Source organism: Eumetopias jubatus, unplaced genomic scaffold, assembly GCF_037043125.1.
Source record: "Eumetopias jubatus isolate StellerSeaLion01/CBP00866 unplaced genomic scaffold, mEumJub1_p1.0 scaffold_10, whole genome shotgun sequence".
In the NCBI taxonomy this organism is placed as follows: Eukaryota; Metazoa; Chordata; class Mammalia; order Carnivora; family Otariidae; genus Eumetopias; species Eumetopias jubatus.
The window spans coordinates 85130442-85154039 of record NW_028274816.1 but is presented as its reverse complement, the minus strand read 5'-3'; the positions used below and the strand labels follow the sequence as shown (position 1 = coordinate 85154039).

The 23598-nt window shown below is 60.5% G+C and overlaps 1 protein-coding gene across 3 annotated transcripts in view; it reads left to right on the top strand.

The window, feature by feature from the left end:
* The window catches only part of SEPTIN9 (septin 9), a 151397-nt gene that overhangs the window by 44896 nt on the left and 82903 nt on the right, over nt 1-23598 (top strand). The window contains exon 1 of one of the 3 annotated variants that reach the window (XM_028112903.2): nt 11563-11730. The exons of the other annotated variants lie outside the window; for them this stretch is intronic. Coding sequence (XP_027968704.1) covers nt 11676-11730 — 55 coding nt within the window. The 5' untranslated portion in view covers nt 11563-11675. Of the gene's footprint in view, nt 1-11562; nt 11731-23598 lie in introns of those variants that run through there. 3 annotated transcript variants of the gene reach the window in all.

Genomic DNA, 23598 nt, shown 5'->3' with positions numbered 1-23598 from the left:
GGCGTCTCACCCGCGCCCCCCAAAACGAATCAGCTGCGGCTGTCTGACCGCGTCAGCTAGCAGTGGGCGCGCCTCGTTCCCACTCTGTGTCCAGTCACGTCCTCTTGGTGGCTTGAACTTGGCCATGGTTGGACCATTTCCATCACGGCCGTTGGCAAATGTGATAAATCAGGCATTTCCCCGCCACCGGGCGGGCCGTTAAAACATTCACCAGCACGCCGCTGCATCAGCCCTGTCTTTCTTCCTTTCTTAACCAAAGTCTTCCTGAAAGGTCTGAGCGCTGTTCTTCGTTTTAATGGGGGTCCCACTGCACAGCGCTTCCCTCCTTTTGAAGACCTTGCTTTGCCTCGGGGTCACCGTTCTGAGTGTCATCTCCTCCCGCTCAGAACTAAGGTCATGGCGGGGAGTGGGGAGATTTGGGAGGCCCGTGGGATTGACTGCGGTTGTGTGGTGCTGTTGTGTCCCGGGCACCTGAGGCTTGGCTGGATGGGGTGGGCACCAGGGAAGCCACATGGTTCTGCAGAAAGGGGACCCGTGTTCGGAGATCTGAGGTCCCCGACTGGACAATGCTGGCCTCTTCCTAGATAGATGATCTAGATCATTCATTATCGAGGGGGAACCTCTCAGTTCTGGGCCTTGCACACCCTGCCGGCCCAGAAGACCACATGCGCCACGTAGGCTCCGTCTGTTTCCTTCTCTCCAGCCATGGGGTGGGCCACGGCCCTATTGAGATGTGCTGACATCTGGTGATTCACTGGTCTGGAATGTCCGCGCTTACCTCCTTGAAAATGATGCCCCTGGTACCAAAGGCTCCACTTGGATTCACGTGCGGGTCTGTTCTCCACTGGTGCTGTGGCTTCAGCTAACCCCCGGACCCCGCCTGCCCCGCCTGCCCCGCCCTGGGGGCCGTGCAGCTCCAGATGTGTGCTCACTTGGCCAGGAGCGGCAGGCCCGGGGCCAGGTCTGCGGCCCTGTGGATGGAAAAAACCGCAGAGATCCAGACTCTGTGGTCTCTGAGACCAGTGTAGACGTGGCCCCCTCTGGCATATCTCCACCCTGTCCCCGAGGTGGGAAATTTCTCTCTGCTGGAGAGCAGCTGTTAGGACGAGGTAGCCCATCTGGCTGGCAGGATGGCTGGGGAGGGACAAGGGCATGCGCATTGCCTCCTTCCTCCCCGGGCTGTGTTCTTCCCGGTGGCAGGAGAGGCGTGTCACCCCCGCAGGCTGATTCCTGGCTTCCTCCAGCGAATGGTCCAGGGCAGAGGCTGCCCTGATCACTGGGAAAGCTCGCAGAAGGGTCCGGAAGAGAGTCCCTCCACCCGGGGGTTCCTGGGAGGCTTCTGAGAAGTGGCCTCTGAGCCGAGTACCTGAAGGCCATGGGATGCCTGGGTGGCTTAGTCAGTTAAGCGTTTGACTCTTGATCTCTGCTCACGGCATGATCTCAGGGTCGTGAGTTCAAGCCCCGCATTAGGCTCCATCCTGGGCATGGAGCCTACTTAAAAAGATTAAAAAAAAAAAAAAGGATGAGCTGGCCAAGGAGGGTGGCAGGGGGGCTACCACACAGAGGGGACAGAAGAGGACAGGCACAGAGGTGTGACACTGGCTTGTCCGGGAACTAGGAGCAGCTGGGCAGGAGCAGGGGGCATGGGGACGGAGGCCCTGGCACGGCCTTGGGGGGCCCTGCTAGGCTCTCACCGTCTTCAGCAGGTGAAGGTCAGATGTGCATTCTAGAAAGAGTGTCCCACCAGCAGCTCTGAGTTAGGCTGGGAGGAGCAGACACCCTGGGCAGGGAGATCAGCTTCCTTCCCCAGAGCCTGCGGCCACGCGTGTGAGGGAGCCCGAGTGTTTGGTAGTAATGAAAGACAGTGACACCCCAAACCTGTCTCTGACTTGGGGCCATCCCAGAGGTGCTGCGGGGACTGCTGGCCCTCAGAGGCCTTGGGCTGTCTTGTCCCTCTTCCCTCTGGCCAGTTTCCACGTTGGTTCACCCCCTCAGCTCCCCATCTGCAGGAGTCTCCCGGAAGACTGTCTGTCCCCACGTGGGCAGGGGCACGGCTGCCCAGATGCCCAAGGAACCAAAGAGACACACAGGGGCCTTCGGTTGGCTTCAGGGCCCCCGGATATAGACAGTCCAGGGGAAGCCTCTGGGGGTGCCCCCCGCCCCCCGGCCTCTCCACTGGGCAGCCTTTGTCCTTGGGACTGGTCTATCTCCTCACAGCCTGGCCAGGGCTGGTATCCCCCTGGTCAGGGCCCTCAGCCCAGCCTTGTCATCTCGGTGAGTGACTCATGCTGGGGGGGGGCGGGGGGGGGCGGGGAGCAGAGCACCAGGCGGGGTGTGTTAATAGCAAACCCATTACGTCCCCGTCCCTGAGGTCACTTCACACGAGGGACAAATGGTTCATTGAGGTTGATTTGGCTGCCGGCTGGCCCCAGCAGCACTGGCAGTGGGGAGATTTCATTATCCAGGAAAGCAGTACCAGATTGTTGGGAGGGGGCCCAGCCAGGCTCCCTCCCACACAGAGCATTCTGTTCCCGAGGCTCCGGGCCAAGACCCAGAGGCAGCATCCCAGGTACAGCGGGGCACAGTGGCCACCCTCCCCTGGGGGTCACACCGGGCCAAGGGATGCATCCGGGGGTACACAACCTCCTCTCAATTCCTGGTGGGCGGGATCGGGCAGAAGAATCCAGCCCACAGGGAGCCCCCCCCCCCCATTTTGGATACTGACGCCGGGCCCTTTGTCCCCAGATGTTGTGCTCTCAAGCGTCTCCTGAGTGAGCTGGCTGGCTCCTCTTCTTTCTTCTCCATCCTTCTGTGGAGGTATTGAGAAGGTGACGCATGGCCCAAGATGCTCAGTGGAAGTCAGGAGGAGGAGGAGAGGGAGAGGCTGGGGGCTGGGGACCTGCCGGCTCAAGACTGTCCCAAAATACGTGCGGCTTCCCGCTGAGCCCCTAGAAGCCTGGTACGGACAGTGGCCCGGGCACCCATTCTTCTCCCCTGCCCCCACCTGACCCCGGGTGTGCCCCTGCGCAGAGTTCCCGAGTACCCGGGGTCCTGGGGTCGAAGGCTGAGGAGGGGCCCGTAGCCCAGGGGTTTCGAGATACTTGCTCCTCCCCTGGCTCCTGTTTCTAGGAGCCCCTGGCTCACTGGCTGGTTTCTGGGGACATTTCCCCACAGCGACCAGCTGATGAGGAACCAGTTCTCTTCCAGGCCCCAGAGCAAGCCCTGAGCTTTCCCGGGCTAGCTTCTATAGTCAGGTTCCCACTGTTGCCAGGGACACCTGGGAGCTGATGTCCCCGTAGGGGCCCCTCCTCCAACCTTCCCTGGGGGCCCGCATCTCAGCCCCTTCCTCAAAATGGAGGGCCACATGCCCCAGGCTCCAGGCCCCTAGAAAGGCTGCTGGCAACACATACCTCTGCATCTTCTTTCCACTTTTCTGGGGTTTTTTGTTTGTTTTTTTCACTTTTCTATTTAAGTTCTTTTTTTTTTTTTTAAAGATTTTATTTATTTGACAGAGAGAGACACAGCGAGAGAGGGAACACAAATAGGGGGAGTGGGGGAGGGAGAAGCAGGCTTCTGCGGAGCAGGGAGCCCGATGTGGGGCTCGATCCCAGGACCCCGGGATCATGACCTGAGCCGAAGGCAGACGCTTAATGACTGAGCCACCCAGGCGCCCCAAGTTTTTTTTTTTTTTCAGATTTTTATTTATTTATGAGAGAGAGAGAAAGCACAAGCAGGGAGAGGGAGAGGAAGAAGCAGGCTTCCCGCGGAGCAGGGAGCCCGATGCAGGGACTCGATCCCAGGACCCTGGGATCATGACCTGACCGAAAGGCAGACACTTAACTGACTCAGCCACCCAGCTGCCCCTCACTTTTCTATTCTTGAAAAGAGTAGAGTTGATACCTTCTTCCATGGGCAAAAACAATAGTCAGGCAAACTTTAATTCTCTCCCTCACTGCCTCCCGCCCCCACTCTGTCTCTTTCTAGCTGTCTTTTTTAAACAGCCCAAACTGGACAAAGACCAAGTAAGCAGCATTAATAGGCACTGAGCTCCCTGTCACTGGAGGTGTTCAAGGGTAGGGTGGATGGGCATTTAAGGGGTGGGCATTGAAGGGGGATCCCAGCAAGGGCTGTGCATGCCCCATAAGCCCCGAAGACCCTTGTGAGAGGGTGAAGAGGAAAGGGGGTTCCCCCTTTCCTGCCCTTCCTGTGTTGACGGCTGCCACTCTGAGCCTCAGCCCGCTTGCCTCCCACCTGCTTGCTGGCTGTCTCCTGTGCAGTGGGCAGGAGCACTGTTAGGGCATGTGGCCCGAGTCCAAGGGGGCAGGCGGACAGGCAGCTCCCTGGGACAACGTCACCTCGGTCACTGCGGCGACTTTAAAAATAAGTTCAGCCACAGAGGGCCTGTTGCCCTTTCTTCTCTGCTCGGATCCTGCTCAGATGCTGTTGTTCCTGCTGACGTGGAGCTGGGGGAAGGCTGGTGACTCAGCTCTTGTCCCCAGACTGCAGCAGTAGTGAGCTGCCTGCAGCCTCTGAGCCCTCGGAGCAGGGTGCCTGCTCGGGAAAGGCAGTGAGGCGGTCAGGACACCCAGGGGACAGCCTGTCCTCTCGGGTAGGTGGCCTGGCCAGGTGTCCTGGCAGCCCCAGGGGTGAGGCACAACCACTTGCTGCTTTGAGGCTGGGTGGGTACCAGGCCGGCCCCTCCTTCGAGGCCCCTGTGGGACTCTGGAGCTCCTGGGAGGGCAAGAGTGCTTGTTTGTTTGTCTTCTCCCCATCAGCTGGGGCGCAGGGGATGCTGTGTGCCCCCAGCTCATCTCTGTACCTCTAGCCTCTGCTGGCGGTCAGCGGGCTGGGGACTCAAGTCCCTTCCAAAGCCCTGTTCTGGGGGCTGGGGTCAGAACGGACTGTGCAAAGAGGGAACGCGTCAGGGATACAGCATATGAGCCGTTGCGTTCCTCCTCCCCCTTCCCAGCTGGGTGGTCACTCGCCAAGCCCATGGTGGGGACCCAGGCATCTGAACCCGCTAGCCAAGAGCCCATTGGACATGCCGGAGCCCCCGAGTTGAGCTGGTGAGGAATCACCTTGGAGGGTCACAGCTTCCGAGCAATCTTCTGCACGCCACCCCCCCCACCCGCCTCCGTGTTAGCAGCCACCGCCCCTGCCCTGCCTTGGCTCAGGTGGTCCCGCTGGCTTTCATGGCCCTGCAGGAAAATTTACAAGTGAAATGGAAAATGGGAGGGCCAGGCAGGGCTGCAGGCCCCCTCAGAGCCAGGCCACGGGAGCTGCAAGCTGCCGGGGTCCTGAGCATCTGTCAGCGGGGCTGGGGGGGGCCGGGGCGGGGCAGGGGCGGGAGGCCTGCAGCCAGGGAGCAGGGAGCTTGCCTGGGTCCTGCTGGCCAGCAGCTTCCTTCTGTGACTCGAAAGCATGAGTTTAGAAGAGTAATACTTTGTTTAAAAAGCTCCCTGCCTCAGAGATAAGGCCCGGGCTGCTGTGGTCAGAGTTTGCTGTAAATTTTCTGAACAAAGCAGGCTGGGGCGATAGCTGGGGAGTCTGGAGAACAGATTAATCATGTGCTAAGAAAACGGCATTCCCCTTTGAAGTGAAACCTTATGGTTGCATTTAAGCAGCCAGGCAGATGGTGTAAGGGTGTTCTGTGGCCTACACACTGATTAAATGTCAGCTGCACCCACAGACAGGCTTCACGGGAAGATACACAATCTGGCAGCCCGGGAGACTCGGTGGTAGGGCTCCAACGGTGTCACAGGGCCATATAAAGGGAGACGGGGTCCTGGCACTTTGGTCCGGGTGCAGATGGCGCCCTGCCTGTCATCCTGAATGCTGGGGCTGGGGCTGGGGCAGGTCTGTGTGGTGGCTGGTGGGCATGCAGGGAGTCCGTGTGAGTTCTGAATGTGCCCCCCCCCCCCGCCCCCATGGGCTGATTCCCCGTCAGGAGTCACCATGACCCAGCCATCCTGTGAAGGAAAGTGAACTTTGCCATTGCAACAGGGATCTGGCAGGTGCTTGGGGAGTCCTCCTTGTGTGCCTAGAGGCGAGGAAGCAACTGTCTCAAGGGGTCTCCTGGGGGCCCCTGGGATGGTCGCTCTGATATTTAAGACAGAAATGACAGACAGGAAGCCAGCCGGGGGGACACCTTAGGGACGCTGCCCAGGCAGAGGGAACAGCTGAGGCAAATGTCCTGAGGCAGAAGGCAGTGTGAAGTGGGCCAGTGAGTAGACCAGGTGGGCAGGGGCCTGGGCATGTGGGACCGTGGCAGCCAAGGTAAGGAGTTTGCACTCGATTCTAAGTGTGAACGGGGCCATTGGAGGTGACATAATCTGATCTTTAAGCTTCACTGAGATCTGAATGGAGGGGAGCGAGAAGTAAGAAGCAGGCACCTCAGTGAGGAGGCTTTGCAGGAATGCAGGAGGGAGAGGGTGGCGTGGAGCGGCCAGTTCAATTTGGAGGTATTTTGTGAGTTGTTAAACACAACCATTATTAGAAATTTAATCACAGCAGTATGTAAAAAACATAATTAATATTTTGTGGAATGTATATAAAATACAAAATAAATTATGTATAAATTATTGCTTAAAATTAAATACCACGGAATTACCATATGATCCAGCAGGTTCACTTCTGAGTAAATGCCCAAAAGCATGAACACGGGACTCAAGGAGACATGCGCACACCCAGGTTCCTAGCAGCCTCATTCGCAACAGCCAAAAAATGGAAGCAACCCAAGTGTCCATCGACGGATGAAGGAATAAACAAAATGTGGTGTGTACGTACAATAGAACATCAGCCTTAAAAAGGAAGGAAATCCTGACACTCGTGACCACATGGATGAACCTTGCGGCCATTATGCGCAGTGAACTAAGCCAGGCACAAAAGGACAAACACTATGATTTCACTTGTGTGAGGTTCCCTAGAGCAGCCAAATCCACAGAGACAGAAAGTAGAGTGGTGACTGCCGTGGGCCGTGGGAGCAGAGGGGCGGACACAGGGACTCCTGTTTGATGGCAATAGGAGTTTCAGTTTGGGAGCATGACAACAGTCCTGGGAATGGTCGGGGCTGATGGGTGCCCAACAGCGTGAGTGCGCTTGATGCCATTTTGCTGTACACGTAGAAGTGGTTAAGGTGATAAATTTTATGTTATGTATGTTTTTAGCACAATAAAAAATGCATTGCCCTATTAGAAACAAATCATACTATAAAACAAAGTTATCTGTTAGATTTATACAATACAAATTACAAGTAATGACATTACAAACAAAGGTGATAAATACACAGAACTCACACTTCTCAAGTCTTTCAGTACATTTTAGTATATTCTCTGTGTTTTGGAGCTCAGCATCGCTTGTCCTATCTGTACGATAGAAATGCTACACGGTGACGGTTCCTTCCCAGAGCTTCCCTGCTGGGCCTTCCATGGTGTCACACTGGTAGCTCAAAGTTGGCCAGGGTGAGGGTATTTACACCACAGAAATGGGCAAATGCTACCGAATAATCAGGTTTTTTTTTTTAACCCCCAAAGTGCTGGTTGTTAAACATTAGGCAGCATGTACCACTGGGGTGGGGGGGCGGGCCTTGGACCTGAGTTGGGAGCACTTGAGGTCAGAAGCAGCCCGACCCGTAGATATTTTGGAGATGGAAACTCACTGATGGCCTGGATGTGGGGGTGAGGGAAACAGGGGACCCAAGGGTGATGCCAAGATACTTGGCCTGAGCCACTTGTGGATGGAGGGACCATTTACAAAGATGGCGGACTGAGGGAGCTTGGGGGCTGTGGAAGGTCGGGCAGCTGATGGATCCAAGGCTCTGGAGCTCAGGGAGGCCCTAATGTGCGCCAGGCCTGGGCAGGGCCGAGACCATGGGTGCCTGTCCTGGTCTTTGAGGAAACAGATGGTCCACTTAACAGAGTGTCCTGTCCAAAGGCCTAGGGCAGCCGGGCAAAGAGCCACTGTCCTCTCTCTGCTCCCCAAGCCCCACATGGAGCCCCGGGTCATGGATACCGAGGTTGAGCCAAATGGCTGTTTCCGCCCATTGACTTCCTCCCTCCCTCTCTTTCCCAAGGCTCATCCCACCAGGGCCTGACCCGTGGGGTTTCTCTCCAGGCCTGCTCCTTCCCATTCCCAGAGAGGTTTAGAACTGGACTTCATATTAGACCTTTCTTGCCCATCCCTGGCCCTCAGGTGTTATTAAAACTTGCTGCTTGCTGTCAGGGTTTCCCCAGCCCCCCAGGTCCCCTCAGGAGGGCCACCTGCTGGGCAGCGTTCCTTACCTGCAGCAGGTTGTGCAGCTCATACACATCTTCGGGAGGTGCTGGTGGGGTCGAGGTCTGTAGAGCGTCTGGGGGTCACCATTAACAAAGGACCACACTCGAGGGGCTTAACGCAGCAGAAATGTCTTCTCTCACGGTTCTAGAGGCCAGAAGCCTGAAATCAAGGTGTCAGCAGGGCCTCGCTCCCTCTGAAGAAGGCTCAAGGGAAGAATCCTTCCTCTTCTCTTCCAGCCTCTGGGGTCCCAAGTGTCTCTGGCTTGTGGCCACATCCCTCCAATCTCTGCCTCTAACTTCACATGGCTTCTCTGTGTCTCCTTTTTGGCCTCTTACAGGGACACTTGTCATTGGATTTAGGGGCCACCCTAATCCAGAGTTATCTGATCTACAGATCCTCACCTTAATTACATCTGCAGAGATCCTTATACCGAATTGGGTCCCATTCTGAGGTTCGGGTGGATGTGTGTTTTTGGAGCACCCATCACAGGTCTCATGGGGGAACCTGGGAGGCGGGTCGCCCCTCCAGTGTCCCCTCTAATCACACTTTCCCCTTGGGCCAGACCTACAGTCTTGCCTTCCCCATGGCCTTGGAAGAGGGTACCACTGCAGAATGTGGACGCCTTGTGGTTCTCTTTTTCTTGCCAAATTTAAGCTCACTTTCCTCTCTCTGCTGCTACTCACTTTACCTGCCCAGCGCCCCTGCCAGGAATGCCCGTCCTAACCCCCCTGCCCCGCCCTGACTGTTCTGCCCTGAGAAGGGGCCTAGGGACCCCTCACCTGCCCCTCAGGATCAGGCCTACTCTGCGGACCGGACGAAGCCATCAGAGGTGATCAAAGGCCGGGCTGAGACAGGGCTGGGTGCACGATTTCAGCAGGGAAAGAGAAGGCCGAGGAGCGGCCGGATTGTCTTCGAGTTTGGAGAAGGTGATTATTATGTGAAGGGTGGTGCCCAGCTGTTTCCCATCTCCTCTGAAGACAGAAAAAAAAGAGGAAATAAATGATGTACAATTAGAGCAGTTGGTTAGATACAGAGGCGAACTTCCTGGCTGGGAGTGTGGCCAAGCGCTGGGCAGGGTTTCCGGAGGGAGCACGGGGAATCTCCTTACCTGGAGGTGTCAAGGCCTGGCAGCCGTGGCCCCGGTGGTTAAACGGAAGGCGGGGGTATGGACCGGATGGCCTCTAGAGTGCAGTCATGCCAACATGGGGCACTTTCTGGCTGTGGAGGTTGGTTCCCTCCTGCCATTGTCCTTTAGGTTCCCACAGGGGAGCATTTTGGCGAGGCGTGCACCCTGGCTGGGCTCCCCGAGGAGATACGCCCACGTCTGTTCAGCTCCACTGTGAATGGACATGAAGAATGCACAATAAGTTGACCCTATGCTAATCTGGTGGAACTCCATGCCCGCTCTCTGGGAGAACAATCGCATGGGTGTGTCTACACTCACCAGGTGCTTTTTATAAAAACACTGGCGAATAATGCTGTGGACCAGCATCTTCTCAGGGGCCTGGGTAGTTAGGTTGCTTCGCAGGGGCAGTGGACCACCAAACTCCCCAATACTGGGTGGACAGGTGGCCTAGAGGGCTGGGCCGTCAGGCAGGCCTAGGTACTGGCTTTCCAACGTGACATGCCGGGGCCACTGGGAAGGCCATCAGGGTGCCCTCCATGGCAGCCGTGACTCCCTTCTTGAAACCCGGGCTCCCAGGCAGAGGAGGGTGTGTGCGCATCTGAAATGTCTGTGGTTTTGCAGTTCCATGTCCACAAACTCCCTTAGTTGAAAATAGTTCAAAATATCCAAAGCATGAGGGAGGGAGTGACTGGTTTTCTTAAAAAGAAAGGACTCGATTTCATCTACTTGATAAAGCCAGCCAACCCAGTGTGTTCTCTGAAAGAGGTGGGGAGTACCTGGGATGGCAGTCGGGCCTCCTCATCCCCTGCCCATTTGGGATCTTTCCAGACTAGGGGTGTGGGGGGCTGGGAGGGGAGTGGCAGTGATCAACCTGAGACCCAGGACCAGCTCTCAGGCACTCCCAGGCCTCACACAGAGGACAGGCACCAGCGGGGAGGGTGTGTTCCCCGCCATGGACTCTCACGGGGCCTGACTTCGGGCAGAGGTTCTGGGTCTAAGATAATGAGGGGGAGAGTAGGTTGGAGCCCAGCGCCCAACTAACTAGCAGGGGGAGCGGAAGGGAGGCCCCCTCCGCTGTGGGGACCAGCCCTGGGGGGCCCTTCCTGGGGGCTCCATCCTTTAGCTTTGCAAGTTCCAGCCCGTCCTGTTGTCTCCAGCCTGGAGGGACCTGCCTGCCGTCCTTGTCGGGGACAGAATTTAATCAGTGTTTGGATGGGCACGTGTAGAAACGGCTGTCTTGGAGGGCAAGACCAGGCCTGAGGTACAGCGGAGATGGGGAGCCCCCTTTCTCCCGTTACGGAACTCCTTCCTTCAGATCCTAGGGAATATCGTCGCCTTACCAGGGGGAAAGACCATGGTGTATGCTCTGCCACCAAGCTGCCCCCCTTATTGTGGAAGCTGGAGGTGGCACCTTTCCCTGGCTGTTCTGGCAGGGGCGCTCCTTCCTTGCTCCCCCCCCCCCAGGCTGGCACCTTTTCTGTCACCTGGCTCGGAGGGTGCAGCAAGTGACCCCGGGGGTGGACGGGTAGGGATCGGGAATCGCTGGAGGGTCGCCCCCCTCCCCGGGGGCCATGTGATTCCTGCGCTCGCCCCTCGCTCCGCGGCTCCGGGCCCACAGGCAGGGGTGCCCCGGCCCGGCAGCTCGGGCGCTTAACCCTTGCAGCCGCTGAGCGCGGGAAGGCGGCGGCGGCGGCGGCGGTGAACTTTGTTTGGCTGCGTAAATAAAACCTCCCTCAGGAGGAACCCTGCGCCCCAGGGAAGGGGAGGAATCTCTTCCCCCCTCGGCACCGCCCCCGCGCCGCCTCCCGGCCCCCACATCCGCCCACATCTGGCCGCGGCGGGGCGTCCGGGGGGGGAGGGGCCGAGCCGCGTCGGTCGCCGTCCCCGGGGCGCGGGCCAGGCGGGGAGGAGCGGGGCGCCGCGTCGGGCGCCCAGGACTCGGCCTGTCCCCGCGGCGTCCGCTCGGGCCCCAGCACCCCCCCGCCCCCCCGCCAGGCCCCGGCCTTGACGGGCGGGCGGAGCAGCCAGTGCGAGCCGGGGAGGCCGGGCCGGGTGCGGGAACCTGATCCGCCCGGGCGGCGGGGGCGGGGCGGGGCGGGGGCGCGGGGAGCCGAGGCCCGGCGCCCGCCCGCCTCCCCCATTCATTCAGCCGAGCCCAGGGGCCGAGGGGCTCGGGCGGCCAGCTCTGCTCGGCGGGAGTGCGGGCGCAGGGCCCGGGCCGCCGGGGCGCTTCCTTGCCGCCGCCCTCCGCGCGCCGCGCCGCCCGCCAGCCACCATGTCCGACCCCGCGGTCAACGCGCAGCTGGACGGGATCATTTCGGACTTCGAAGGTGGGTGCCGGGCGCGCCGCGGACGCGCGGAGGGGCGGGCGGGAACCCCCGAAGGGGCGCCCTCCGGCCGCGCGCCCCCTGCCCCGCGCCCCCGTCGCCTACGTGGAGGACCCGGTTCGGGGGCCCGCGCGCCTTGGCGGCCCCCGCGCTGCCTCCCGGCTTCCTTCCTTTTATTGTATTTGCCGAGCGGCGACAGTCCCCTCGAGGGCTCGCGGGGCGCCCGCGGAACTGGCCGGGGCGCGCGGCTCCCTCGCGGCCGTCGCTCAGTCCCCTCCCCGCGGCGCTCCCCGTCGGGCCCTCGGGCCCCCGCGGCCCTGCGGCGGGGCGGGGAACCGGTCATCCGCCTCTGCGTCCTGCCCAGAGGGCGGCTGCCCTCCCCCACGCGTTTCGGGGCCGGACCGAGCCGAATTCCGGCGGGGGAGGACGCCGAGCGGACCCGGCTCGGGCCGGCGGGGTCTAGAGGGGGGCGCCCGTTGGGCCCCCATCCAGGCCCGGGGCACCCCCTTCCGCCTCCTGGAGTCGGGCGGCGCGGGGGAGGAGGGGCCTGCGGGCCAGTAGGGAGCGCATTTTGGTCCCCTCCCCCCTTCGGGGTGTACAGAGTGTGCAGAGACTTGGGGGGCTCTTCCGTCCGAGTGCGCCGGGCTTCCCCCAGCCCTGAGCCTGTGTCCGTGTCCGTGTGTGTGTGTGTGTGTCCGTGTGTGTGTGTGTGTGTGTGCGCGCGCGCGCGCCTTCGTGCGTCCTCGTGACTGCCTGTGGCTCTGCGTCCTGGCGTCCTGGGGAGTAAATAAAGCGGTCGGGAGGGAAGCTCACACAATAGTCTGCAGACAGCACTTCTAGGGCCGGAACTCTGAGGGGCGGGCCTGCCTCTGCTGGGACCTAGAGCCCCCGCCCCTCCGAGGGGCTCCCAGGCAGCCTTGGGCAGAGCCCTCTGGTGGGCCCGGCCTTGGGGCGGCTATGCTGGAAGGAGTTTTAGACTTCCAGGTGCCAGGCCCAGCCAGGCGGTCGCCTAACCCCCCGGGGGGGGGCGTGTGCAGCGCCAGGGCTGGGATCTGTGTGTCCCGAGCTCTGCAGCACGCATGGTCTACCTGGGGTGAGCCGTACCTGTGGGGCACTTCTGGGTGCATCCCAAGCCGAGTGGCAGCAGCTGTGATTCTGGGCTGGGCCTGGGCTGGCTTGGGCAAGGGTGTGAAGAGACTAGAGTGTTTGGGGTCTGGTGGCTGGCACACCCATGCAGAGGACGCGCCTGCTCTTGGCTCAGTGGCCCGAGCACTTTTGTGATTCTGGCACTGAGCACTGAACAAGGGGAGTTCTGGTCTGCAGGGCGGTGATGGCTTTTGCCCTGCTGTTTGGACATCGTGGATAATGTGCTCCTACTGGGCCTCCCTACCTCTCCTTCGTTCTGTTTCGCCTTTTTCGGGCCCAGAGCATGGCTCTCCTTTGAGACTCCCACTGTTGCCCTCGGGAGCCTTTCCTAAGTGTCCAAGTGTGAGAACCAGCCCGTCTGGAGACGGCTGCCCCCTTCAGGTCCCGCGCCGCGCGTGCACCCTCCCTGGGGCCTGTGGGAGTGAGGTTGGCTTGCGGTTCTGAAAGCCTTGGGCCGGCAGCGGGCAGCGGGGCGTGTGGGGAAGGCCAGGATTCCATGGTAGCCCCGAGGCGGGGCGGGGGGAGACTTGGGGGTGGGGCAGTCCTCTAGCTGTTCCAGTTCGCACCTCTGCCTCCGGGTCCCGGGTGTGACTCCATCCTGACCCCAACAGGCCCCATGTGGAGATGTTGGCGGCCTCTGCCCTGGCTCCCAGGCGGCTTCTTGACCCTCTCATTTGGTTGGAGACAATGGCCTCATTGAGACCATCCTGGTGCGACAGTGGGCAGCCCTGTGGGTCCCGGGGGAGATCTCTCACTCTTAGGGAACCTCTGGTTCCCTGTGTGCATCGGTCGTCCTGTTGTGTGCTCTGACAAGCTGAAAGGGCTCTAAAGGCAGAGGGGTCAGGCGTTAGAGCCCTCTGGACTTCTGGGAGGAAGGGTGTGTGAGCTCAGGGACCGGCATGGCCTCCCTAAGTGGCCCAGGAGCTTGGAGTGCACTTGGGTGTTGGGGGCTGGGCCTGGAACGGTCGGAGGTGGGGAAGGAGCCGTCAGCAAAGTCTGGGAAGGAGGACAGCGCACGACCTAGAGGAGCAGTGACAGATACAATGCAGCGGGGCCCAGGCAGGGAAAGGTCGCAGTGGAGGAGGCAGACCTTGGGCGAAAGTCGGAATTCAGTTGCAGGAGGGAGGAGGAGAGCACTCAGGTCCTGGGCAGCAGGCAGAAGCGGGGGAGGCCGGAATGAGCTGGTCCATTGGAGAATGGGGCACAAGGAGGGGCCAGTTGGAGCGGATCAGAGGGCCAGGCCAGGCGTGCCCACCCGGAGTTGGGACTGTCCTGGGGAGGCAGCCGGAGTGGTGAGAGCAGAGCTGGAGGAGTTCTGGTCTGGGTCCGTGGGGCTGCCCACGTGGTGTCTCGGGGTTTGTGCAAGGTAGGACGAAAGGGGTCGGGGGGAAGACTGGCAGCCCCTCAGCCGCTGCTGTGCCCCCAGAGTTCTTGGGCCCGCGGACATGGCCTGTCACGATGCACGCGCTCATGGCTGAAAAACAGAAGCCCAGGGGCCACCAGCAAAGCCTGGCAAGTTCTGAGCCACGGCATTGCTGGGGGTGGTTTGCAATGCTTGCAGACTGGAATCCTGCAGGGGAGCCAGAGGGCCCTCGTCGGGTGTCTTTGGGAGGTTTGGAGCTAGTGGGAGTATCCGGGCCAGGGTGGCATGCCCCGCAGGGCAGAGGGGAAGGCAGCTGGGGTGGGTGTCCAGGCTGGAGCAGCATGCCCCTACAGGGCCAACAGGAAGCTGCCTCAGGTGGATGTGTGTGGGGTGTGTGGATCTGCTGATGCCCCACGTCCCGGGCACGTCTGTCCTCTGCCCCGGGGAGCACCCTTCTCGTTTTGGGTCTGTCACATTGTCGAGGAGGCATGGGGACTCAGCCTGCCCTCTCTCACGGGCATGTCTGTCGGGTTCACTTCTCCCCCGGGCACTGAGAGGGTGGCAGTGGTCTTCATGGGCGTGAACATCCCACACTGGCCTCGGCCTTCCCTTGCGGGATGACCTTGGGGCTCTGTGGAGAACCCCCATGTAGGAGCAAGAAGAGAGTTTTGTATTTTGCTCATGTGATTTTTTTTTTTTTTTTTTAGAGAGTTTTGATTCCCCCCCCCCCCCCCCCGCGTCCCCTGGGAAGTTGGGCCCGGAGGGATGACTCCTTCCCTGATCTCACCCTGGGTCGGTGGAGGCACGGAGCTGTTGGGCGGCATGTTCTTGGGTGAGAGCAGGCCAAATCTGTTCTCGCGAACGCTATTACAAGTCTGGTCTTTGTGTAACAAAGCCCTTGCAGGGGCCAGCTGCTGCCCGCCTTCCTCAGCGCTGTCTGCTGGAACCATAGTCGCATGCGGGGAAAGAATCCTGAAAGTCCTGGATGTTTGTGCAAACGCAGTCTGGCCTGGAACCTCGGCACTCCGGTTCCGCAGCTGTGCTTTGTCGTGTACAGATTGTGCCTGCCCTTCTAGACCCTCTGCTGTCTCTTTGGAGGACCCTCCTAGAGGGGTCCTGGAGCTCTGGGCCCCGGAGAGCAGGCCGGTGGGGCTGGGGGGCCAGGGCAGGGAGCGGGTCTCCTGGTGGGGGGCGGGGAAGGGACCAGGCGGACAAACCCGCTCATCTGGGAGCCCAGACACCTCTGGGACAGGGGCTCCCTCGCCTGCTGGAGGCAGGTGCCCCTTTCCTCCCAGAAGGACAAGGCCTGTTGCTTGGTGATGGGTACAGACCTGTCCCTGATTAAGGCCAGTGGGCCTCTCGGGTGACGCCTCCTGCTTTTCAGCCAGACACAAGGCCCCTCGTGAGTACCAGCTCCCTGTTGTTGGCACCTTTGGGGCAGGAGGCGGGAGCCGTGTGGCGTTGAGTTCACTCGGCTGGACTGGAGGAGCCGGGCCTGGGAGATTTGGCTGGTGCCTGTTCTGCAGCGATAAGGGGACGGTGGCCTGGTACTCTCTGTGTCCAGAACACGGGACCGGGCACACCCACGGTTTCGGTGTGGGGAGGAGAGCCGCCATGCACGCACGGGGTAGCAGAAGCCCCTCTGTCATGGGCTTCCAGGCCGGGCCGAGCATCAGACCTGGGCTGGGGAGGTGGGGGCACATCTCACGCTGCCGGGCATCTGTCTAGAAAGGCTTTCTGGAGGACACGGATCTCCAGGAAGGTTTGGAACGAGGCAGGAGGCAGGTGGGCAGAGTTTGCATCCAGAGGGGGAGGCAGAGTTACCTTCCAGAGAGGTGACGGATGGGGCAACTGGGAGCCCGCGTGGTGCACTGCTCATGAGGGCGAGCCCACTGCCATTGAAAGCTGGGTGGCTCACGGGAAGTGTCTGAGCCCGAGCCTCAGTTTCTCCTCTCTGCGAGGGTTGTCCTGGGATTTAGGTGGATGTGGCCGGCAGCACCGAGCACAGAGCCCGCTCCTGGGAGCATGGGGGGTGCTGCTGCTGCTCTTGGACCTGGGTGGGTGGGGGTGGGTATTTGCAAGGGGCGGGTGGGGGTGGACGCCGAAATGTGGCGATCTGGGTGATGGAAAGTGTTCCAAGGCCACAGGCAAGGGCCTGTCTGGTCCCCATGGGGGTGAGGCTCACAGTGTGGTCAGCACTGCAGATTTGTAGCTTCTGTGGTGCCCACCCGGGGCTCCCTCTGAGTGCAGCAGATGCTCAGGCTCCTGGCCAAGCCAAGGGAGTCCCCCTCTGGCCTGGCAGAGCTCCCTGGAGGTGCCATAGGTTTCTCCCCATCAGAGTGGAGGCTGGGCTCACGTGGGCTGCCGGGTTGCTTCCCTGGAGAGGTCACCCCACCTCCTCTGCCATTCCCCACCCCAGAGCATCTCAGATGGGGGGCCACAGGCTGGTGCTGGACAACCTGACTGAAGACAGGTGGTGGGCTCGGGCGGCCCACCTTCCTGAAAGGGGAGCAAGGCAGGGAGGCCGTGTCAGGGAGGGGACGTGCAGGTGGGGCAACCTCCTCGGCCAGCAGCCCTTTGGCAAGTCCTGCTTGTGTGTGGGCTCTGAGCTAAGAGAACAGTCTCGTCTGGGGCCAAGGGGGAGAGCAGGGGCAAGCCGGGTGCCTTGCCTGTGCCCCAGGAGCCCGTGAGTTCTATACCCCCGCCCACCGAGGGCCTGGGGAGCCTGGACATGGGGTGGGGGCTCCAGGGGCTGCCCTGCCTGGAGAGACAAACCCAGAGCTCAAGCTCCCAGGGCCAGTGGTGGGCACAGCCAGCCCAGTGCCCGGTGCGTGGGGGGCACTTGCTCAGGCCACATTTACAGAGGTGGCCATCTTGCCAGTGGGGGCAGTGATACGGTGGCTCACTCATGAGGCCGTGGCACCAAGAGCCGCACAGATATGCAGATGGTGCACTTGTCCCGCGGGAGCCAGGGACCTCTCCGCCCAGTGCCCGTGGCCTCAGCCTGCCCCTCGGTGCTGTAGCCCACAGACCCTGGCGCTGGCCGAGCAGAGCAGGGCTCCCTCGTCTTCTTTCTCCTTGTGTGCCCAGAGGTCAGGGGAGGTCCCGTTCAGAGATCCGGCCCCCTCCATGGTTCAGCCCAGTTGGCACTATCACTGCCCCCCCCGCCCCCCCCCCCCCCCCCGCTCAGTTTACCGGCCAGGCAACCCCGGGGTTGGGCCAGTTTGCTGCTCAGAAGAGTCTCCTCGGGGTACAGATAGGAGTGTACCCCGGTTTGGCAGCAAGGACCTGGGGGCCAGACTTAGGGAATCTATCGTGAGCCCCAAACCCAGGAAGGAGTCTCACCTGCCTGCCTGGCCAGACCTGGGGCTTTCCGCTGGGCTCGGAGCCCCGCTTTGCTCACTGTTTTGTGGCCGGGACAGTGCGCTACGTGCTGAATATCCTTAAGGACCTGGTGGGGTGTGTAGAATGTGGTGGGGGGGCGGTGAAGGAGTGAGGAGCAGGGGCAGCCAGGGGCTCCGGTGGGAGATTCATCAGAGGGCTGAGGCCCCGGGAGATTTCATGTTTTTGATTCATCCCCGAAACCTAGCCAGAAAACGAGCTCTTGTGCTTTCTTTTGACAAAGCCAGTGAGGAAAAATGGTCTCACAGTGGCTTTCTTCCCAAAGGCCTCTCGGTTTTTCCCAAATTTGGAGGCTCTCTCAGTTGGTTATGAGACCGAACGGTCCGGAACTCTCTGGAACATGGTCCCAGAAGCCTGAGGATTTGTAATCTCCAGCCAAACAGACCCAGCTGACACCCTAGACACCCCCGGCGCCTGGGGTAGTTCTGGGCTCGGGTGTTTAATTTGGTCGGGACAGAGCCTGGAGACTCCATTCAGCCTGGACCAGGAGACATTCTGGAAGCTCCCAAGCTTGTTGTCATTTTTAAAAGTGCTGCCAGTGCCCAGAAATTCAGGCGGAGGCATAAGAGGACAGTGCCGATGTCTGATGTCCGTGGAGTCCCCACACCCAGCCCAGGGCTCTCTCAGGAGCTGGGGCTGCAGAGAAGGTGGGGAGCCCGGAATGAAGCTCCAGCCTACCTCTTTCTTGCGTTTGGTGTTTTTCCTTGTCTGCTCTGTTTCCCATGTTCCTGAGTTTTTAATAGCCCTTCCCGGGAGGGTGAACCTCTACGGACTCTGGCCTTCTCCCTCCACTGGGTGGAGATGCAAAATCCAGAGAATCCAGGGCCCTGGCCTTAAATGCATAAGCGTGTCCTGCCCACCCAAGGCTTAGAGCTTCCTGTGTCCCTGGGCCCAAGGCCGGGAGCCTTTGCCTTCAAATACTCAGAATAGCCTCCTGGGAAAGCCAGGGGAGATGGGGAAGGGGAAGCAGAGAGGTGACCCCACCCCCCACCTCCTGGCCATTCCACTCCTCTGGTCTCTGAGGGCCTGTCTGCCTGGCTGGGGGTACCATGGTTGTTCCCTGGGTACAAATGGGGGGCCGTGGGGAGGTGGGGGGCTCTTGTGGCCTGGGGCTTATTCGGATTAAGTGGGGGAATTCCAGGGTTCCTTCCCCTCTGTGCCCCACTTCCTCAGTTTTCCAAGGAGGGGCTGGAACGCTAAGCTCTTTTGTAGGCCTTGTCAGGTCTTTTTCCGTGATTCTGTATCTGGTCTCCTAACCAAAGCCACAGCCTTCCCGGACCGTTAGAGGAGCGCTGGCCAGTGGCTGGCTCTCTTTGCTGATGGGCTTCTGGCTGTCCCCTGGGGCAGGGTCTGGGCATCCTGGGCACCTCCCTGTGGGAGGCTACAGCTGAGGGTCCCCTAGAATTGAGGAAGGGAGCCACCCGGGCCGCAGACAGCCCCCTCTCTGCCCGTGGGAGGTTAGGCGACAGACAGCATCGTCTTTCTTTTTGGTGGGAAGAGAGAGATGTCCCCAGTATGAGCCACCTTGCCGTCTCCCCTCCCCTAGGCACTGACCTGGAAGATGGAGATGTTTCTGGTTCTAACCTTGGTGGCCAGCAGCCTGGTGGATTTCCATACTGTCTCAGGCAGGATCTCATTCTGTACGTGGGCTGGCCCCCTCCCTGGATGCAGGCAGCCAGCTTTGAGCCGGGATATTTGGCCCTCCGTTCCATGTGGGTGGGCAGTTTCCCTGTGAGTGGTAGGCCAGGCCCCTGAACCCGTGTCCCCTGGAGACCGAGATTATCTATAGTAAAAGCATACAAGTTCTCCTGGCTCCCAACCAGGCCTGGAGGGGTGGTCTTCTCTGCTGTCCCCTGCCTCCTGTCCCCCATAAAAAGTGAGGGGAAGGCGTGCTCTGGAAAGTGGCTGGGTTTTGGCTTTTTGTTCATCGTGAGAAGTGCCGGTGTCCGTTTGTTCTCTGGTGGGCCAGGAGGAGGATCCGAGGGGTGGGAGAAGCAGTCGGCTCTTTCCTCTTATTCAGCAGCTGTCTGTGGGCTCCAGCTAGGTGCCAGCTCTGTTCTAGGTTCTTGGGGTCCAGGTGTGAGCCCAAGAGAAGAGGGGTTGGTTCAGGAGGGCTTTCTGGAGGAAGGAGCACCTAACTAGAGTCCCGGGTGGGAGTTTACCAGGCAGGGTCTCCAGGCACATGGTGCTGGCTGGCCTCTCTGGTGATTTCTCCCAACTCGTAATTTGTTTGGGGGATCCTGTTGTGCCCACACCTGGTAGAGGTGCCTGCACCTGATGGGAGTGCCCTTGGGGCTGTGCTTGCATGGAGGATCCGGGCTCCATCTTTGCTCCTGGTCAGGAGGCTGGGTGAGCTGCGACGGACTTGGGTGGTGAATGATCCAGGCAGGAGAGATGCCCTGGCTTTGTTACCCTAGTAGGGGTGGAGCTGGTCGCACGTTGGAGCGGCGAGCTTTAAGTCCTGGGCCTTCTCCACAAACCCTCAGGAAGGGCTGCTTTGCTCTTTTGCCGAGCTACGAAAGAAACCCCTGGCAGACCTGGGGCCCCTCGGCGGTGAGATGGGCAAGGCCGTCATTCATCATTCGCTCACACCTTTGTAGGAGGCGGTGGAGTGGTGTCCTTTCCCTCCTGGCTGGCTGTCCCCACCCCAGACCCTGGCTCTGGGGGACACCGAGTCTCGGGGCAGCTGGGGGGATGGGGGCACTGGTGAGGGAGGAAATCTCCCCCCTGCCCTGTGCACTCAAATATTTACATCTCTCCTAATATTTAAATGATGAAGCCAGGCTCCTGCAAACAGCTGCCCTGGAGCCAGCTGTCGGCTCTGCCCTCCCCCCTCCCCCTCCCCCCTCCCCCTCCCCCTCCCTCCTCCCTCCTTCCCTCCCTCCCTCCTTCCCTCCCTCCCTCCCTCCCTCCCGCATTCTTTGTTTCTGACCCAAGTCCCCGGCCCTTCCAGCTGTTACCCGTTTGCTCACAGGCACGTCTTCTGCCCGTGCTGGCTCTTGTTAGTTTCCATAACCATCTCCTTTATCGAGCACCTACTACGTGCCAGGCACGGGGTTGGGCACTTTATATGCTCAGTCTTTCGGTCTTCCCAGAGTCCAGCAAGGTTGGACCGGCTGCTGAGGCTCACTCAGGTCACCCCTGGCCCCAGGCCACACAGGCAGGCAGACCCAGGTCCTCCTGACCTGTACCTGCATCTGCCCATCCCTCCCTACTGCTGAATCCTGCCCTCTGGCCCTCCCTGCTGCCACCTTCCACGGGCTGACCCTGCCAGGCTGTGATGGAAATGTCAGCGGTGGGTGGGGAGCAGCTGGGCATCGAGAGCCTGCAGTCGGGCGGGGGCTGCCCCTCCTCCAGTCCTGGCCTCACTGCCTTCCAGCTCCGTGACGGCTTTTTGTGAGGCGGGCATCACGGTGTCCACATTGCAGGGTGGCGGGGAGCTTGGGAGAGGTGGTGAGGGTTCAGGGCTCAGTGCAGCGCTGGGGAGTAGCGGGCGCTCTCCTGTTGAGGGTGTGTGGTATGCCGGTTAGCGTGCTGGCTGGGGTCTGGCTTCACCGGCGCCCAGGCTGTGATGCTGGGCCAGTCGCTTGCCTCTCCGGGCCTTGGCTTCCCATCTGCGAAATGAGGAGGGCGTAAAGTCGCCGTGTCTTGGGGTGGCCATGAGAATTAAATGGGCCTCAGAGCTGTGCCTGGCGTGGAGTAAGCACTCCGCAACATTGGCTGTTAGAAGTTCAAAGCAACGGGACTTTCTGGGTTTGTAGGACACGCCTGGCAGTGTCCGATGCCCTGGTGGAGATGGGGACTGTGCTGGTCTGTTTGGGCCACTGTCAGGAAAACCCGAGGGTGGGGGCTTAAACCGTGCATTCATCCCTCGCCATCCTGGAGGCTGGGGATCCAGGATCACCTTGCTGCCAAGTCCTGGCTCACAGATGGCTACAGCAGGGACAGCCACCAGCAAGCTTTGCTCCTGTCTCCAGGAGGGCGACGGTCTGTGGGGAGGAGTGGGCAGATTCGGCAGAGGCAGGAGGTGGGGGGGGGCCCTGCGTGCCGGGCTGTACCTCTGTCCTGTCTGTGTTTCCCGTAGCAGGTGAGTTAAACTGTGTGTTGCTGTGGGGGCCCTGGGCTGCCTGGACCTTCTCTGTCCAAGGTCAACACGGTGTGGGCTGTGGGCAGGTTTTGAGGCCTCGTGACTGACACACCCCCCTCGTCACATGTGCCTCTGCCCCTAGCAGTGCCCAGTGCGTCCTCGGGGCGGGTCATGACTGATCCGGGAGCTGAATGGTGGCGGCTGAGGCTGGACACCGACCTTGGGTGACTTTTGGGGCAGGTGGGGGCAGGCGGGGCTGCTGAACTGGCATCTCCAAGGTCCCTGGCCAAGGCGGCCCCCCGATGGTTGGTGCTTAGGATTTTCTCTTTGTAGGATTCTCGGCAGGGGGTGGTGGTGGAGAGGAGGCTTGTAAGGGCCTCCCCCAGCTTCCCCTCTGACACACCTTGGGGTGCCAGGCCCACCCAGCCCTCCTGATCCAGAACCTCCAGGAGGCCGGGATTGGCAATCGATTTTTTAACAAGCTCCAGAAATGGACCTGACCAGCGGTCAGCAGTGAGAACGATCGGGAACCAGGACCTTACAACTACAAAGGAATTCAGAGAGCTGGTGCTAGAATGAGTAGAGATTTGACCCGTGTGATGCTACCCGGAGGGCAGCTCAGAGCGCGTCCCTGCACGAGCCTGCTTACAAAACACGGGCACATATATACACAGCAGAAGGATTGGAAGGACCTTGGCCAACATATTGAAGTGGTTCTCTGGGTCGTGGGTTTATCGATGTTTTTTCTTCTATTTCCTTTGAGTCTGGCAAATTTTCTGCATTGTACATAAATTGCTTTTAGAGCCAGGAAAAGAGCAATAGATGTTATCTTTGCAAGTTTATTGTCAAAAAGAAAATCACTCAGTCAGCCCAGGGTCCCACGCTGGCTAGAGAGATGCGTGCCCACTGGCTTCTGCAGCTCCAGGTTGGGCTGCTGGGTTGAGGGAAGGCCGCTTGGTCCAGAGGTGAGCATGGCCGGGAGCCACCTTCACATGCACGGCCGCCAGCTGTGGGTTTGGCCCCAGAGGAACGTGGCCAGAACCCTGGGGAGGAGGGGGGCTGGCCCTCCCCGTGCATCCCTGGCCGGGCCCCTCCAGCTCTGCTGAGCGTGGGGATTGCCGGTTGGTTGAGGAGCAGCAAGAGTAGCCGGAGCTGCCGGCGGACTTCAAAATGGCCCTCGGGTCGGAGGGTTCCAGGGCTGGAAGGGGCTCTTCAGCCCTGCCCTTCTTTCTGGTCTGTCACCAGAACACTGAGGCCAGAGGGGTCATCTGTCTGGCCCAGGCAGCCTCCCCAGCCCTGGGCTCAGCGGAGCTGCCCCTGCCCCTCCCACACTGAGCAGTTATGTTGACAACTGAGCTAAAATTCTCTCCTTTTAGTTAAGAAAAGTATCATTCATGCAGGCAGCTCTGTTTCCTGCCCCTGACGGGGGTGTTCATGGGGGGGGGGGGGGTGGACCCTGGGCGGTTCCTGGGCAGGTGATGGCTCCTGCAGCAGGTGGAAGGGAGGGTCTGGCTGTGCCGAGGCCGCAGAGGCAAGAATCGGGAGTGGCAGTTGGCAGCCCGGGCCCTGCCTGGGTGGGTCAGGGCTTCTGGGGTTGGGTTGGCAGCCCTGGGCGGTGGGGGATGGCAGCGGCGGTGGTCTGCTAGGAGCTCTGGCACGGGATTTAGACCTCACTGTAGACCGCGCTTCTGTTTCTCCTGCTCCTGCAGGCCAGCAGCAGAATGGAGGGTTGTCTCTTTATGGGGTGTGGCCCTGGTGGGGGTTGTTTACCGGCCCACCTGCAGCCCAGCGGCCAGGGAGCTGAAGGTCACATACTGCCTGCCCTGAGGCCCTTCGTGCAGCAAAGGGAGGACGCCCTGCAGGCCAGCTGCTG